At 41.1% G+C, this 15216-nt stretch overlaps 1 protein-coding gene across 3 annotated transcripts in view; it reads right to left on the bottom strand.

Moving 5' to 3' along the window:
- The window catches only part of hcn4 (hyperpolarization activated cyclic nucleotide-gated potassium channel 4), a 77614-nt gene that overhangs the window by 49096 nt on the left and 13302 nt on the right, over nt 1–15216 (bottom strand). For all 3 annotated transcript variants that reach the window (XM_047580001.1, XM_047580000.1, XM_047579999.1), the window contains one exon: nt 4687–5110. In XM_047580001.1, the coding sequence (XP_047435957.1) occupies nt 4687–5091 (405 nt within the window). In that variant the 5' untranslated portion in view covers nt 5092–5110. The remainder of the gene's footprint in view (nt 1–4686; nt 5111–15216) is intronic.

Below are 15216 nucleotides of genomic sequence, written 5' to 3'. Positions count from 1 at the left end.
GCGTTCGTACATAAATGTCGGATCGACTTCCTCGTTCTGTCAGGCAATTTCCTAAAACCAAAGCTAAGGTGACCTCTAAAAATTACTTTCTGCTTTTCCCCGTATGAAGCCATCGCTCAGCACCTTTACATCTCAGAGGCATGCTGTTATTGCACTCATAACACACTGACACTATGGCCGAGGACATTACTGTGAGTGGGAGTTAGCTAACTGTCCCCAAGGGATTATAAAACAAATTTATGATGTGTTAAGCCAGCCTATTGCTGTGAGATGGCAGGTCACACTGGCGCAATTTGTTTTTCCGATGTGGATGGGAAGCAGCAAATGATTAGCTTAGACGCCTCTTTAAGAGTTTCTTTATAGAATTTGTCCGGAAACAATTTCACTCTATTTTTGAAGTCTTCAAAACTCACGTGGTGCCTGTCCCTGAAATCTCTGATGGATCTCTTTAATCGCTTCACCTGTAATGCATTTAAGCTCTTTTTGGTTTTTTTTTGTCCCAGACTCAAATTGTCTACTTAGCGCATTCAGTTTTATTACATCCTTTTGTCTGGTTTTGAATTCATAAAAAGCTTTATTCAACGCACTTGAGAAGACGGGGGAAGAGATTCTAATTTTAAGAAAACCTGAGTTCACCGAGCTGCGTTTCAGCGCTTCCCAGAAGAAGTGTCCTCTGTGTGACTTCTCACGGAAGGGGAAGAGAAAAGCTCAAACAAAAACAAACCAAACTAATTTGTGCAGGGGTATTTATAGCTCGCAGTTGCTTGTGAAATATGAGTGAAATAAATCCGCTTCGCCTTTTGGAGGACATCGCAACATCGCAGGGCGTCAGCTTCTGCCATGTCAGGAGAAGCACATATTTCATCGCGGGCGCCCTATTTAGAGTGGCAACCAGTGCTGGATGGCGTTCAGTGATGTTGCGGGGACTAAAAATTGCACAATGTCACGGATCACAAGGATCCTGTCTCTGCGCTGTAAAAACCAGAAAAATATTTGCTTTTTTACAGATGCTTCTCTGAGCATTACTGTGCATCTAGCCAAGCAGGAACACAATGTAACACAAATAAGACAGCTTTTTCCTCTCTGTTATTTTATCTCAATATCTCACTGTATATGCAAATGCGCTGAAGCAAGGCCAGTAGGAAGTCCACAGAAATATTCAAACGGTGGTGCGATCCCTACATGCTGTCTGAAGTGTTGCTGTCGATAGGAAAAAGTCACAAAGTCAGTCAGGTGGTGAGATCTTGGCGACAAGTTATTCAGCGCTGACAGATGACATTTCTGTGAGGTTGCATCTGGAGTACTCTGGCGCTGAGGCAAAGCTGGCCTTTCACTCTGTCTGCCCAACTAGCATTCATCAGCAAACCCTCACACACACACACACACACACACACACACACTAACCACACATGGGTAAAACATGTAAATGGCAGCTGGGTCCGTGAGTGTGGCGTCCCCTCGCTTTGTCCTATTGTTTTCGGTGTTTTTTTTAAGATGCTGCAGCCTTCGCTGCCCTGCAATGAACATGAATCATTGTTCTTTATTTTCCTCCCATCCTCCTGATTCTCATTACTTTTAAAACAGTGTTCTAGCCTGGAGTGGTAGTTGATTACATCCAAACAATAGCCCAGGGCTATAAGCTAGGTCAGCTGGCTGCCTATTTTTCTTTATTTATTCCTTTCCCTTTCTTCCAATTCCCTCTCGTTTTCTTTCCTGCCTTATTGCCCAGGCTGAACGTGTGACAGCCCGCTGTCAGGGAGTCCGACTTATTCAAATGAGGGCTGGCCGGAACTACATGTGCCCCTGCCTTCATTTTGGGCTCAGAAGGACAGCAGCAAGTAGACAAGGGGGTCGGCGGAGAGATTCTCCCCCAGTGATTAATTTGAACTTTTCCTCTCTTTGAAATGGCATCACAGAGACGCCGCATGAATAATGTCACCACACTTATATATATATATATATGTATATATATATATATATACACTCCTCTACCCTGTGCGCCAGCTGAAGGTCTGAAAACGTTACTGAACGCTGTTGGGAAGGTGTAGATATACTATTCAACCTTATCAATTGTCCATGTAAAGTTATGCACTCAGGTGAACTCAACCACTAACTAACTGAGCAACACTGCATTCTGACAATATTGTGACAACAGGTTAATTAAGGGATAAAAACAGACTATTGTTAAGGTATTTTCTTGTGCTTGTGGCTTGTGGTTGATCCACACTAGTGTTCTCCCTCTGTGACGTTAAAAGCCTTCTATGCATTTAAAGTGGTCAGCTATTATTAATTGGCATTTTTCCATTTAAAATGGACGGCTCAGTGGACGGCTCAAAGGGCCTTTGCCTTAATTTGTTGTTTTAGGACCAGTTTGTCTAAACCAGAATTATGTGGCTGAAGCAAGACACATTAAGCAGAGACTCAAACTATTATTATTATTTTTTAATTATTATTTTTTTCCCTGTGTCTATGATGAAGGGCATCAGCATCAGTAATGCTGAAACTCAATTAGGCTCATTATGAATAAATTACAGCAAAGAAATATATTTTTTTCCCTCTGTTAATTGGCCTGAGGCAGATTTTTATTTTCAGGCTTTTATAGTTTTGAAAATGACATTTTCAATTGATATGAAACACATTTTCTTATTGTCATTTTTTTATATTAGATGCGATTATGGAAATTGTGGATATAAATTTTGAGATTAAATTAAACTGAAATGAATTGGCTGCATTTGCAAAACTAACACAAATGCAATTAAAAATCTGAATAAATATTAAATGTCTTCTGAGTCACAAAGAAAACAGGTTTGGTTCTCTCTCTTTTTTTGTTTTTAACGCTTATTTAGTGCTTTGTTTTGTACAAATGAGCAAAGAGACCAGAGTCAAATTCTTTGTATGTGCACACACACACTTGGCCAATAAAGCTGATTCTGATATGTAGTGTACAAAGATAAACAAGGTAGTAGAAGTGTGTTGCCTGTTTTTCCACTAATTCACTTTTGAAGTCATTACGGGCAGGCGCTTCATTTCAGCAGATGCTCAAATGCTCTACTTGGAAAAACAAATTGTGCCGGGAAACAGGGTAAGTCTTTAAATGCCCCCTCAACTGCCTCTGTTGTTTCACAAAGCCCTACATCTCACTACTAATTTAAACGATTACTATGCACTGGATGAAGCATCACAGTGATGCAGAGCTGGTGTTACACCATCTGTGATGTGACCATGCATGACGATTGTGTCAAAATACACAAATAAAGTCTGAACTCGAAGCCTCAACCCTGCACCACCACCTCTCACAAGATACAAGCTGGCATGGAGCTTTTGTTATTTGTGTTTAAAGCAAAGGTCTTCAACAGGGGGTCTGCGGAGGGGGTCACAGTATCTTTAGTTGAATAGACATTTTTTATATATTTTATTTTTTTTATTTTCCCCTATAAATTTATTTATTTATTTTTTTAAATACACATTAACATGAATCCAACATATTTTCGTTCAGCCCTTCACTCATTCAGGGCACCGCTTCACACGGGGCGCCACACTAGACCTGTCAATCTAAGCTTCCTGTACACAGGAGCCCCACCTCCAGGTAAAATCCAGAAGCACGCTGCAATATTACACACACATATATATATATACAGATATATCTATGTTTATATTATGGCAGTTGCACGGCCGTCCTATTGTTGCATGTTTGAAATTAATATTTTAACCTGTGTGTTATTTGAATAGCTTAATACTGAATGCAAAAAGGTTAATAATAATTTATATTTACAAGCAGCAATAGGCTGAGTTTAATATAGAACACATATACTTAGTCATGGGTGAATGTGGCCTTTCAAGACGTAGTCCTGCTGCATGTTATCTGACGTTTTCCCTTATTTTGTGACTGGGTAACATAATTACCAAGCTCTTGTTTTGCCAACCCACATAGCTGCTCACTTGACTCTAAACATATTTCCTTGCATGACCTCAAACCCAACCCGCGCTGCCCCGATGGTCTCATCCTCCTCTGGTAGAGTGTCTTCTTGTTGGCTCCATGCTGAGATTCTGATGCTCGACTTTGCACCTTTTACCTCCGAGACTAAACAACAAGACTCTTCCAGTGAGAGCAATGGGAACTTTTGTAATTACTGCTGCAATTATAATCACGCTTGTACTGCAGCAATGCCTCTCTGGGCTCCGTGGTCCCACTGCTAGCTGGATGGGCACACCGAGTGAAAATGCTAATCAGCATCCCGGTTTCATCAACTTATTGGTGCCTAGCGCACTGCAAAAGAGCCTCTTTACTCCTTTCAAGGGTGGATGCAATCAGAAGCAGCATCTATCCATATTTCTTTCCCAGGGGAAAGGAGTAAGATGCAGAGCTCTGAAAACATGCAGTACTTAAAGTAGCTCACCAGGATGGGAATACCACTTGGATACAATAATTGGATTTAGGATGTGATACACATAGGGTTGTGTTTGACTAGCTTCAACAAATAGAATGCTCATGTGATTGTCAGTCATTGCAATTTCCTTCACATTCTCCTGAATATTTTTTAGACATTCTGCTTTATTTGTGACTACACTTTTGGGCATGCTGGGAATCCAATTTTCTTTGAGCTCCCGGCACACACATCATACAAGAAACAGTCAACACAATCGCACACATACAGTTTCACACACAGTCAAGTTGCATTTTCTCACCTCTTCCCACTGGTGGATGTAGCGAATGAGTCTCGAAAGGCGCAGGAGTCGCAGCAAGCTGAGGATCTTGGTGAAACGGACAATCCGCAAGGCGCGCGCCGTCTTGTAGAAATCCGAGTCGATGCGCGTCTCCACAATGAGGAAGATGTAGTCCACGGGGATGGAGGATATGAAGTCTACCACAAACCAGCTCCGCAAGTATTTGATCTTGATCTGCTGCGGGTCCAGGATGATCTCCGTGTTGTCCTCCTTGACGATGCCCGTCCTGAAGTTGAGGACCAGGTCCATGAGGAAGAAGGTGTCGGAGACCACGTTGAACACGATCCAGGGGGGCGTGTGCTCGTCCTTGAAGAACGTTATGCCAACGGGGATGATGATGAGGTTGCCAACCATCAGCAGCAGCATGGTCAAATCCCAGTAAAACCTGGACAGAAACAGACATGAACAAAGTTGGAAATCAAGGTCCTGAAATGAGAACATGCTAATTAGAGATGTCTTAGCTCGTTACTATTGATGAAATTTGCTAAATTTGCATGTCATATCAAACTGCAAAACTTAATTAGTGAGTAGTGTATTGACCCTTTACTACCTACAGAGGGCGGACTAAAGCGTCCACTTATGAGGACAACAGATCTAACTGAAGCGGAATAAGCTGCCTAAAACTCCCCATACGAGGACGCAGGGTCTCTGGAGGCTCAATATGGTGTAATGTTGCTGTTTATTTATGTACAACCATTTTTATTTTTGCAGTTAACAAAACGCTCCCTTTGGTTTCAGCACTTAAAGGCACATTTGAGTATTGTGTATATGGGGGTGGAAGATAGCTTACAGAGAGGCACAAAGTAATGATGCCATACTAATCTATTTAACCTACATGCCTAATATGTAAGTTCCCCACCCAGCCAGTTGGCCGCTTTGACATGAAAGCTTTTGCGTGTGGACTGTAAATCACAACTCAAAGGTCAGTGAGGGTTAAGCGTTAATTACAAACTGTACCGTGACCTCGTCCATCTCGCATGCTCAGAGTTTGGATATAAATTGCTCTCTTTGGTGGCTTGGTAATTGAATCCAGATTGCCTCTTATTGTGATATATACTGTATACTACGCAGATTCCAATACAAGCAGTTCTGCATTGTGTTATGGTCCTGAGATCCTCCGTGATTTAACCACCTGCCTTTCACGGGGCCATAAAGATCTGTCTCTGTGCAAAACTAATATCAAGAGCAGGGCAACAATAAATTAGATAGAATGGATGTTTTATGCGTAACCAGGATAGGATGTAGGGTTTTTTTTTTTTGTTTTTTTTGTACTGCAAGCTAGCTAGACTACAGCAAGTAATTACTGCTGTTCCATTTCTTTGTTGCAGCTGATGTCTATTGATTTCATGGTTCATTCATGGTGTGTTGAAGTAAATAACTCTTGGGTTTGCAATGAACTCCTGTCTACATAGTCACACAGGAGCCTGGTTCAAAAAGCACTCTGGTCCAAGTCAAGCAAAAACTTTTTTTGTTTGGTACACATTGTCCATCTTAAAAAGCAAGTTTTTTTTTTTTTTCATTTTTTGATTCCTTGTTTCTATTGATTAGCAAGATCTAAAATAGCTTTTCTCTCTGAAGCCCTTTGAGACATCCTGCAGAAGAACTACATTAGCCTGAACTTAAAGTAGTCGCATCACGACAAATTGCACAAACTACACAATTCATTCCACTGCAGTCGCTGGTGTTTCACAATACACCAAATAATTTGAGACGTTCTTGCATGACCAAACTCTATTACTGATGCAGGATAGAGCCAAAACATTGTATATTAATGTTGGCCGCATTATAGTCTCCATTTTAATGACTGCCATTGTTGCCTCCGACACATAAAACATTGCTTTGAATAAAAATGATACAATGTTTCTGGAAGGATTACATGTGCTGCTGTCTTGTAGCAGACATTGGAGTTGTAACGTGTTTGGATTGCAGTTTAGAAGGGAAAGTCACACTTACACATGCATATATAAATATACGTTATACACAGACACGTCTCAGTTTCATGTACATTGCACATGCAGACACTGAGGAAGCGGTGACAGTAATTGGAATTCTTCAAAGTAGAGGAGTATCTACTGTTCCAGCTTGTTGTCAAGTGGAGTTATATTTAGACAGACCCTGCCACCACAGTTCTTGCTCACATTAAGACATAAAGCCCGGGAGGACAAGTACAACTTCAAAGGAGGAAATAAAAACACAGGTAATGACATTTGTTCTTCATATTACCATGTTTCCCAACACTGTGAATTCATGATAGCAATTGTAAAAGCTGCTCCCAGCACTTGGCCGGGTCCAGCACTGATCTAAGACTTTCTGTGTGACAGCATCTGTAATGGCTGCAAATCCTTGCCTTTGTTGTGCTATGTGTTTCATAGTGATAGTGTCTCAGCCATACGTTCAGTAAAACGTATTTTCTCTGTCACCAAAAACAAAACAAAGAGTTTTTTTTTGGTCACTACAGGACAGAAACTGTTTAAATTAAGATGAAGTCAAGTCTGCTTTTAATGTTATTGAAATTAAATTATCCTTTTGTTGGAATGCAATGCTAAGCGAGCATCGAAAGGAATACCAAAATACATTAAAGCAGCTTTAAAACCTGAAACATTTGCTATTGGTAATGAATGACTTATTTCAGATTTCAAATGACGTAATTCAAATTATCATTGCAAATTTGCTTTATTATGGCAGTATTTTTTCGCTCTGAACATGAAATGAGCCTAGTGACATAATACCATTACTAAAAAATCTGCAGCCATGCTTGTAGCTCTGTCTATACTGTCAGCTACACGGGTGCTTGAGTCAAACGCTAACACGAGCATATTAAGATGTGTACAGTCAGTGATGATCCAACAGACTTAGTCAAAGATAATAATCACGTAAAGATGATACGAACTTCATTGTTATCTCGCAGATATTTGGTCATTAATCAAAGCACTGGACAAAAGGAAACAGGACAAGCCACGAAGAATATCTGACTCGTAAAAAAGAAATCAAACCTTACAGAAATGTCTCTGTGAGCAGTTATGTGATTCTGCATGAAGACAGAGCGAGGAAACAGTGTGCGAGGGAACGGTGCCCGAGGAGCTCTGGAACATCATTTGAGAAAAACTAACAAGACAGAATGCTGTTTGAGACCTCTGAATGTCACTCTGGCTTAACACTGGTACTGCTGCCACCTGTTTGATCAAGCCTCACTTGCTAAATGTGCGGATTCATAAGATTAACAGCAGCTGTTGCATGTTCTTTGTGCAAATGAATCTTTCCAAATACAAAAGAAAGAGGCACGTTTTCCAACGCACAAAAAAGACAAAAATGTACGACACCATGACACTTTCACACTGAAGTATTGTTTTTTTTTCTGCAAATAAATCAAGGTTCTATCTATATATAAAATAATCAGACAAATAAAAATTGAATTACTAAAACTGACCTAATAATATTATTTGGTAATATAGTAATGTTAAGATACAAGGAAACTCAAAGTTTCTCAGAATTTCATAGAGCGGTAAAGGATTCCAAGTGAATTCTGTATTTACTTGCACCTGTGGGCTGGGGTTTCCCTTGCACGTGTTTGTGCGCATGTGTGCAAGCATGTGTAGAGTAAATGCTCATGAATTCCCCTTTTCACTATTGCAGTTGCCTCCTGATGGAGGTCAGGTCACCTAAACATAGCACAGATCCATTTACTGTGTTTTATTATGCACTGGGACCCTGACACAGAAGAACATTGTTCTATAAATACAGCTGGGCGAATGCGTGACGTTAGGCGGACATTTCAAAGGCATAAAACGATTTCATATCTCTGCGTGCACCCCAAATCACAGAGTCAAGCTGTGTGGTGGGACACCACCTGTACAGAGATCAAACGAAGGCAAAATGCAAAACGACGCAGCAGTAGTGAAATGAAGGGGATATTCCCTAGTGTGAGAGGCAAACTTATACCTATTTATATCTTCTATCTTTATTTGTATTACTGTATTATTATATATTTTTGTATCATATTTTGGTGCACAATTGTCATAGCTAGCTAGGCCTTCCTTATTAACGGCTGAACTAATTTGGTCAGTCCAGTATAAAACAAAAGACAAAACACTGTGAAGAAACATCTTTTGAATTTCTTTTTTTTCAATACAACTATGATATCAGTTAATTGCTACTTTTATAACTGACAGATGGAAACTAATTATCCGTTTTCAAAACACAAATGAATTGTTTGTGTTGGACTGTTTTGAAAATCATATAGAACAGGTCTCGACATTTCACAAATAGCTGTCCAAGGAGTAAACAATACCATATATATGTATAAAAAAAAAAAAGATAAGAAGAAATTCACAAACCACGGCTAGAGTTTGCGTGTGTGTTTCGAATTAAAGGATCATGGAGCAAAGCTGTCTGTGTGGCAAGGAAGTAAAAATGAGGGCTAGAGAGGCAGAGACACGCTGACAAAAAAGCATTGACAAAAAGAAGCAGGGGGTTGGCTCACACTTAACTTGACTGTACTGATGAAGGGAGCCCTGACATTTTGCCGTGTAGAGGTACAGCCCGCTGTGCTCTCTGGTGGGGTGACCAGGGACAACGGGAACATGTTGTCACCCTCAGAGTGCATCTGACTACACGATAAGCCTCTCTCATTCTCCTCACCCTGCCAGCCGGGCTACCTGAAAGCAACTCTGGACGCCACAACAAACAGCCCAGGTTGGACACGCATTTACTTTTCAGTATATATTTAAATTGAGGAGCCGCATGGGACACAGCCATGGGGTGCATGTAGGTCTGCATATACAGTGGGGGTGTACAGGGAGTATGGCTTTTTATTCACATGCACGTGTTCCCTTGTCAACATTTCCCTGGCAGAGGTGTCTATCTACTGGCTTCCTCCCTGGGAGACTGATGGAATAGCATGCAAGCAGATCATCTGTCATGGCAGGAACATGTGGCAGACAGCATTTAACAGTGCCTACCTTTATTCTGCGCCACACTGACTGAATGGGAACAGGACGAGAACAGAGGTCGCTCCGAGACTGTGTATCCACGAGGGCTCCAGCAAACACTGCGTGTGCCGTAATAGTGATTTGGTGAGATTAAATGATTGAAATGTATCTGCTTTTGCATAAAAAAACAGTTCTTCTTTTGAATAATTCATTTGTGTGTGCATGTTTGTTCCCATTTCTCTTTGAAGATTTGGTTTTGTTATCAGGGGTCTTGCTCAGAAGCACTGACATGATATGTGTCAGCGAGAACTCTGGCTCGTGTTATGTTTAATATTAGCAGCGCACACTCCCCCCACCCCACCACCTTGCACAGTGGTTTACCCTGTTACCATAAACTGTTTTTAACACCCCAAACGTCAGGTGTGTTAGGCAGCATGAAGGATTTCCTCTGGTGGGAAAATCTCATTTTATATGTGACATTTCACCAGGAACTAGCTTGGTTACAGTTTAAAGCATAGCGGTACATAAAGGTGACTGTGGAACAACTCCTTAAAAGTGAAGCAAAGGCAAGCAGAGCTCCCCCTGGTGACTGACTGGAGGAAAAACAAAGGGAAGCTTGAGGCAAACACTGTCACTTTCAACCATGAAAACGTCGCCTTGATGTAGTTTTGGGGGCCAAAAGCGAAAAATCAAAAACACTAGCTTGAAGTTTTATCATGTGCTAGCCACTGCCATACATAGATGACTTTGGTTTGGCTTTGCCGATTAAAAGTTAAACTTGATTATATATTATTCTTGTTACACATTAATGCTAATGCTAATTGCTAGCTAATGCAACATTAGTTGCATGTTTCAGGGGTGTCCGAACAGAAGTTGCATTTACTATGTTACTCTCCACAGTGGTTCCACTCACTTCTTGTAATATCTTTGTAGGAGAGCCTTCAATTGATAAAGACAGACCAGACTTTATCTCCTCTGTGTTCTCCTTTGGTCAAATCGTCCACTCAATGAGTTAGAGTGTAGCGGTTGGTGAATATAGTCCCATCAGTCAGAGTCAACTTTTTAAAATAACATTCACGGTCTTGGGGAGTGAGTGTTAGTATATTCTCTAAAATTTTCATTTTCCTTGTCCATTTCTTGCCATAACAGTCCATTGAAATATGCTAACGGCCTTTAACAGGCTACAGTATTTGAGATGTTTTGCCTCCTGTTAAGCCCCACCTCTCAAAAAACATCACATTGTTTACAAAACATGAAAGGGTCTATAGGTCTTAAGCTCCACCTCCTCCACGTTAGTGGATGGGACTTGGCCAAAATACAAAAGTATACGCCAAATCTCTTTTTTTTCATTCTAGGTAGTTAATATAATACTGCTCCATATAGAAGTTGTGTTTTAGTTTGTTATTTAACGGTATAGAAACCTAATCACCAAATAACTTCTACAGGTTGCCATGCCAACAGCTCCATGAAACGGTTCTGTAGGAGTTGGAATAAATAAATAAATAAATGAGCACAGTGTATAATCCAGCATTTCCTTGTAATTGGTGGAGGTAGAGCAGAGCACAGTATTAATCAAATGAAAATGCGAGCGAGTCTGGCTCTAGTAAGGTCGGGTCATCGATATTGTGTCTCTGCATGGATCCACTCTTGGGCCGTACTGTGCAGACTGTGCAGGTTTCAAAGAAGCAAGATGGCACCGACCCGTATTCCAATTGCTGTCATTGTTTTGGTGAGGATAACCTAGTCTAGTCTAGTCAGTTTGAAGCAAGACTACTCGCGTTATTCACTTCATTCTTACGGGTTAAAGTTTTACTTTAACAGATGTTATCACATTAAGAAACGGTCAACCTACCGGGCATAATATATCATAATATACAGCATTCATGCAATATGGTATTTTAAATGGTGCGCTTGGTAATAGTAAACTTAATACGATATTAACAGTTTCACCTAAATTGTTGTTGATGATCCTAGCAACAATTTAACAGAGTCATTCTAAACCGCAGTCAAATTCAAACGACAGCTGACAGAGCAACACCTTTATGAAGTCCACTGCTGTTTTTTTATGAATGAATAAGTAGGGTTGAATGGAAATTAAGCATGAAAGGCTCTAGTGAGTGAAAACACTTCATTTCGAGCAACACTTAGCCACAAGGAGAGGAACTCTATGATAAGGCCTGTCACACTTAACAGGGGAACATCTGTAACAACAATAAGACGCCTGCATAATTCCCACTAAAGAGCTGCCCACTGGTTTCAAACAACGCAGTTGGCAAGCACAGTAAGGTTTAAGTGTCTAGGAGAAAAAAGAGAAAGAAAAAAAAAGGTTAAAGGGTTAATCCTATTTTTGTTGTCACCCGCTCCAATGAACTGTCACGACGGCGTTGTCTTTGCTAAGCACAGCCAGCAGGCACACTGCAAGCACATCACTGACACTGGGGCTGCGCAGTCTCAGGTGGCTATATTTAGGTGAGGCACACTGTTTTATCAAACCTTGGCTAAGAAGATTGCATCAGAGGCAGAGGCAAATCTCTCCAGCCTTAGGCTAGGAGAAAACAGAGGGGATTTACTAAATACCTACAGAGGGGAGAGGAGACATGAAATCATCTGAAAGGAGTCAACCTTACCTAACACACTGCTAAAAGACCTCCATCCAAATAAGATTACAAGTAGTTCCGTTGGTAGGGCATCAAGGTAAAAATGCAGGGTGTGATTTTTCATTCACCTCTAAAGCCCTGTCTGGGACAGTTATTCAACGCGGCTGAGAGAAAGACAATGCTAAAGACAATGTCATTAGTGTTGCAGAAGAAATCAGCTTCTAAATTATATGAAGTCAGACACTTGATCGTAGACACAAAAAGACAAATCCCTAAAGTGGAGTCTGCTGTCACTTGTAAAATATCAGCTTTTTTATTTGATCTTAAACCAGGAGTATCACTAAGAATTCTTAAATAATATTTATCAAGAACTCAACAGGAGGTGGCTCAAAGTGTAACACCACTGATGGTCGCTAGGTGCCAGCTCCCATTCAAAAATCATCAAATTCTCTCATGAAATACTAATAAAGCCACAATCATGAAATTAGTTAAATTCACTTCTTCTTATCAGTTTCCTTATGGTCCTTTTGAAAATAATTCCACATTATTATGTAGAAATGAGTCCTCAATGAGAGCTATGTTTAGGGCGTACCTTGCTAGATTACTTCGTCTGGTCTGGAGTGATGGACAAGCTGTCTGATCTTCTTTAGCTCTTTCCTCCTGTCACAATATGGTAATGTCTGACTATGGCCAAATGCCAGACTCAAAGCTTCAGAGCAGTAGTCCACAAACCAACGGCTGACATCACAGTGAATACATCCACCTTTTAGACCCAGACCTACGGGTTTAATCAGGAAACCAAAAGTATATGGACTACTATTACTAGTAAGGATCAGTTGAAAAGCTGAATGCAGACTTTTTTCGTCTGAGTATGAGATCTGAAGACACTTTGTAACTCAGTTGAGTATGCAGTTGAGTGTTGCTTTAGTGCTCTATATAAACACCATATGTGTACAATGGGATCACTGTATGATTAGTTTTGAAACTGATGCAACATTTAGACAAGTAAATGCTGCAATCTGCATATCCATTAAACTCTGTTTCTCCAATAATGAAAGGATAAAATGTAATTAAACAATTTAGCAGCAGTAGTTTCTTTTCCTTGATCTTCATTCGTATTTCTATATAAAATATGGGCGGTGAGTCCATAATCTGGTTTCGTAACATCTTGGGGAAAAATGTCCAAATGCCTTACTGTCAGTCCCAGACATGCCCCAAATCTACTCACTGAAGTCTGGCCTAAATTTGCCCTGATGTTTGAATAGCTCAGAAGTATGCACTTGAAAGGTTTGACTAAATCATGAAATCAGCGCAGCTACTTTGCAAACTGACCAGATGTAATCAGGGAGCCCACTGAGAAGAATGCTCTGAAGTAGCTTAGTCTATATCCGGTCCTCATTTCCTACCATTGGGATTTTTTTTTTTTTAAGTTGTTTCTGAAGAGACAGCCCAGCAGAGCCCTGCATAGCTTGACACACAACTTGAGCGCACTCTGATATACATCTGCTCCGTGGAACAAAAACTGTACACGGGCATTCTACCGTACAATCAGCAAATAAATGCACCCTCAGTCGACAATAAATGAATAAATTATAAAAGAGAGTGTGGCTGAATAAGACATGCAGAGGACAGAGAGCGCTCTAGCCTGTGCCATGAGCTTGGACTTATCCCACTAGCATGTGCCAGTATCTGTTTCTGTGACTGTCATACTGCTGCTAATTGCGTCTGTGCTTTATCATGATGTCTTGTTATCTCCCAGAAGGTCCTTAGGGTCGTGTCAAAGGGGTCCCCTGGCTGCCAGACACAGAGTGTGGCAGAAGGAAACACTGGCCAGCGCGCCCCTGCCCCGACAAATTCAAAGCCCCTCCCCCCCAGTAGCACGCAACCCTGTTGGACGGAGCAGATGAAAAGAGCGAGATGAAAAGAGATGGAGTAATGGGCTTTCTCTCACCACAGATGAAGTGCTGAAGTAATGCACTGCCTCTAATACCTGGTGTTGGACACAGTGCACATCATCACCTCAAACCCTTGCTCTAGGCTGCACCAGTGCGGTGCCATTATCATCGCCAATTCGGGTGCTGCAAATGAACGCACGGAGCAGCCACACTGAAAGCCGTCTATTTAGAAAACAGCGACCTGGGGTCAAAGGGCGAGGGGAAGTGGCGTCAAAAAAAAAAGGTGAGGAAAAAATGTGGAAGAGGGAGGATATGGCAAGAGAAACAAAAGATGTCATTATGCTCCTCTGGACTTAGAGTAAGGGTCCATGTAAGGACATTGTTCTTTTGGATTCACCCTCTCTGTGGAGAATATGTGAAGAACAAATAATGGACTAAAATAAGACCAAAGTTAATACAGCTTAAAGGCTGATGGAAACCCCTCACTAAGAAGACACTGAGCATGAAATGAAATCAAATAGGAGAGGAGATGCGGTTTATCAGATTTTTACTGGTCTGCGTGAGTAAGCAAAAGCAGAGGCTTATGTGACCGTTAAACAGGGATTTATCGTGTTTATTTGTTAGCTCTATAATTTCTCGATTGCTAAACATGGTCAGGATTTAGATTTATACCTACTGACTGCCTCTCTCTTCAATCAAAAAAAAAAAAAAACTCAGGACAAAAACTGGTCATGCTACCGACTATGGACATGGTGCAGATAAATAGGGAGTGACCTCCCCCTATAGCAGAGGAGAGTGGACAAGTCTATCTCTCACCCCTGCATGTCTCATAATCCAGCCATTTGTCTGAGTGTTCGAGACTCCCAGCGTGTGGCCGGGTTAGGCCAAACACATTGATCGAGGGAAGTATTTTCTGTGAATCAGGGCAGCCACACACAGCGTTTTTTTATTCAGCGAACTGGTTTCTGGTTAAATCCGAGTGGAAGCCCTACTGTTTCTAAAGTGCTTTTGCTCTCTATACAAATGTGCAGAGTACACAGCGGAGAGGTCCCCTAAAGGAAATGCAGCCTC

This window comes from Mugil cephalus, chromosome 3 (genome assembly GCF_022458985.1).
Source record: "Mugil cephalus isolate CIBA_MC_2020 chromosome 3, CIBA_Mcephalus_1.1, whole genome shotgun sequence".
NCBI lineage: Eukaryota > Metazoa > Chordata > Actinopteri > Mugiliformes > Mugilidae > Mugil > Mugil cephalus.
Note: the sequence above shows the minus strand (reverse complement) of the source record. Positions and strands in the feature narration are given on the sequence as shown.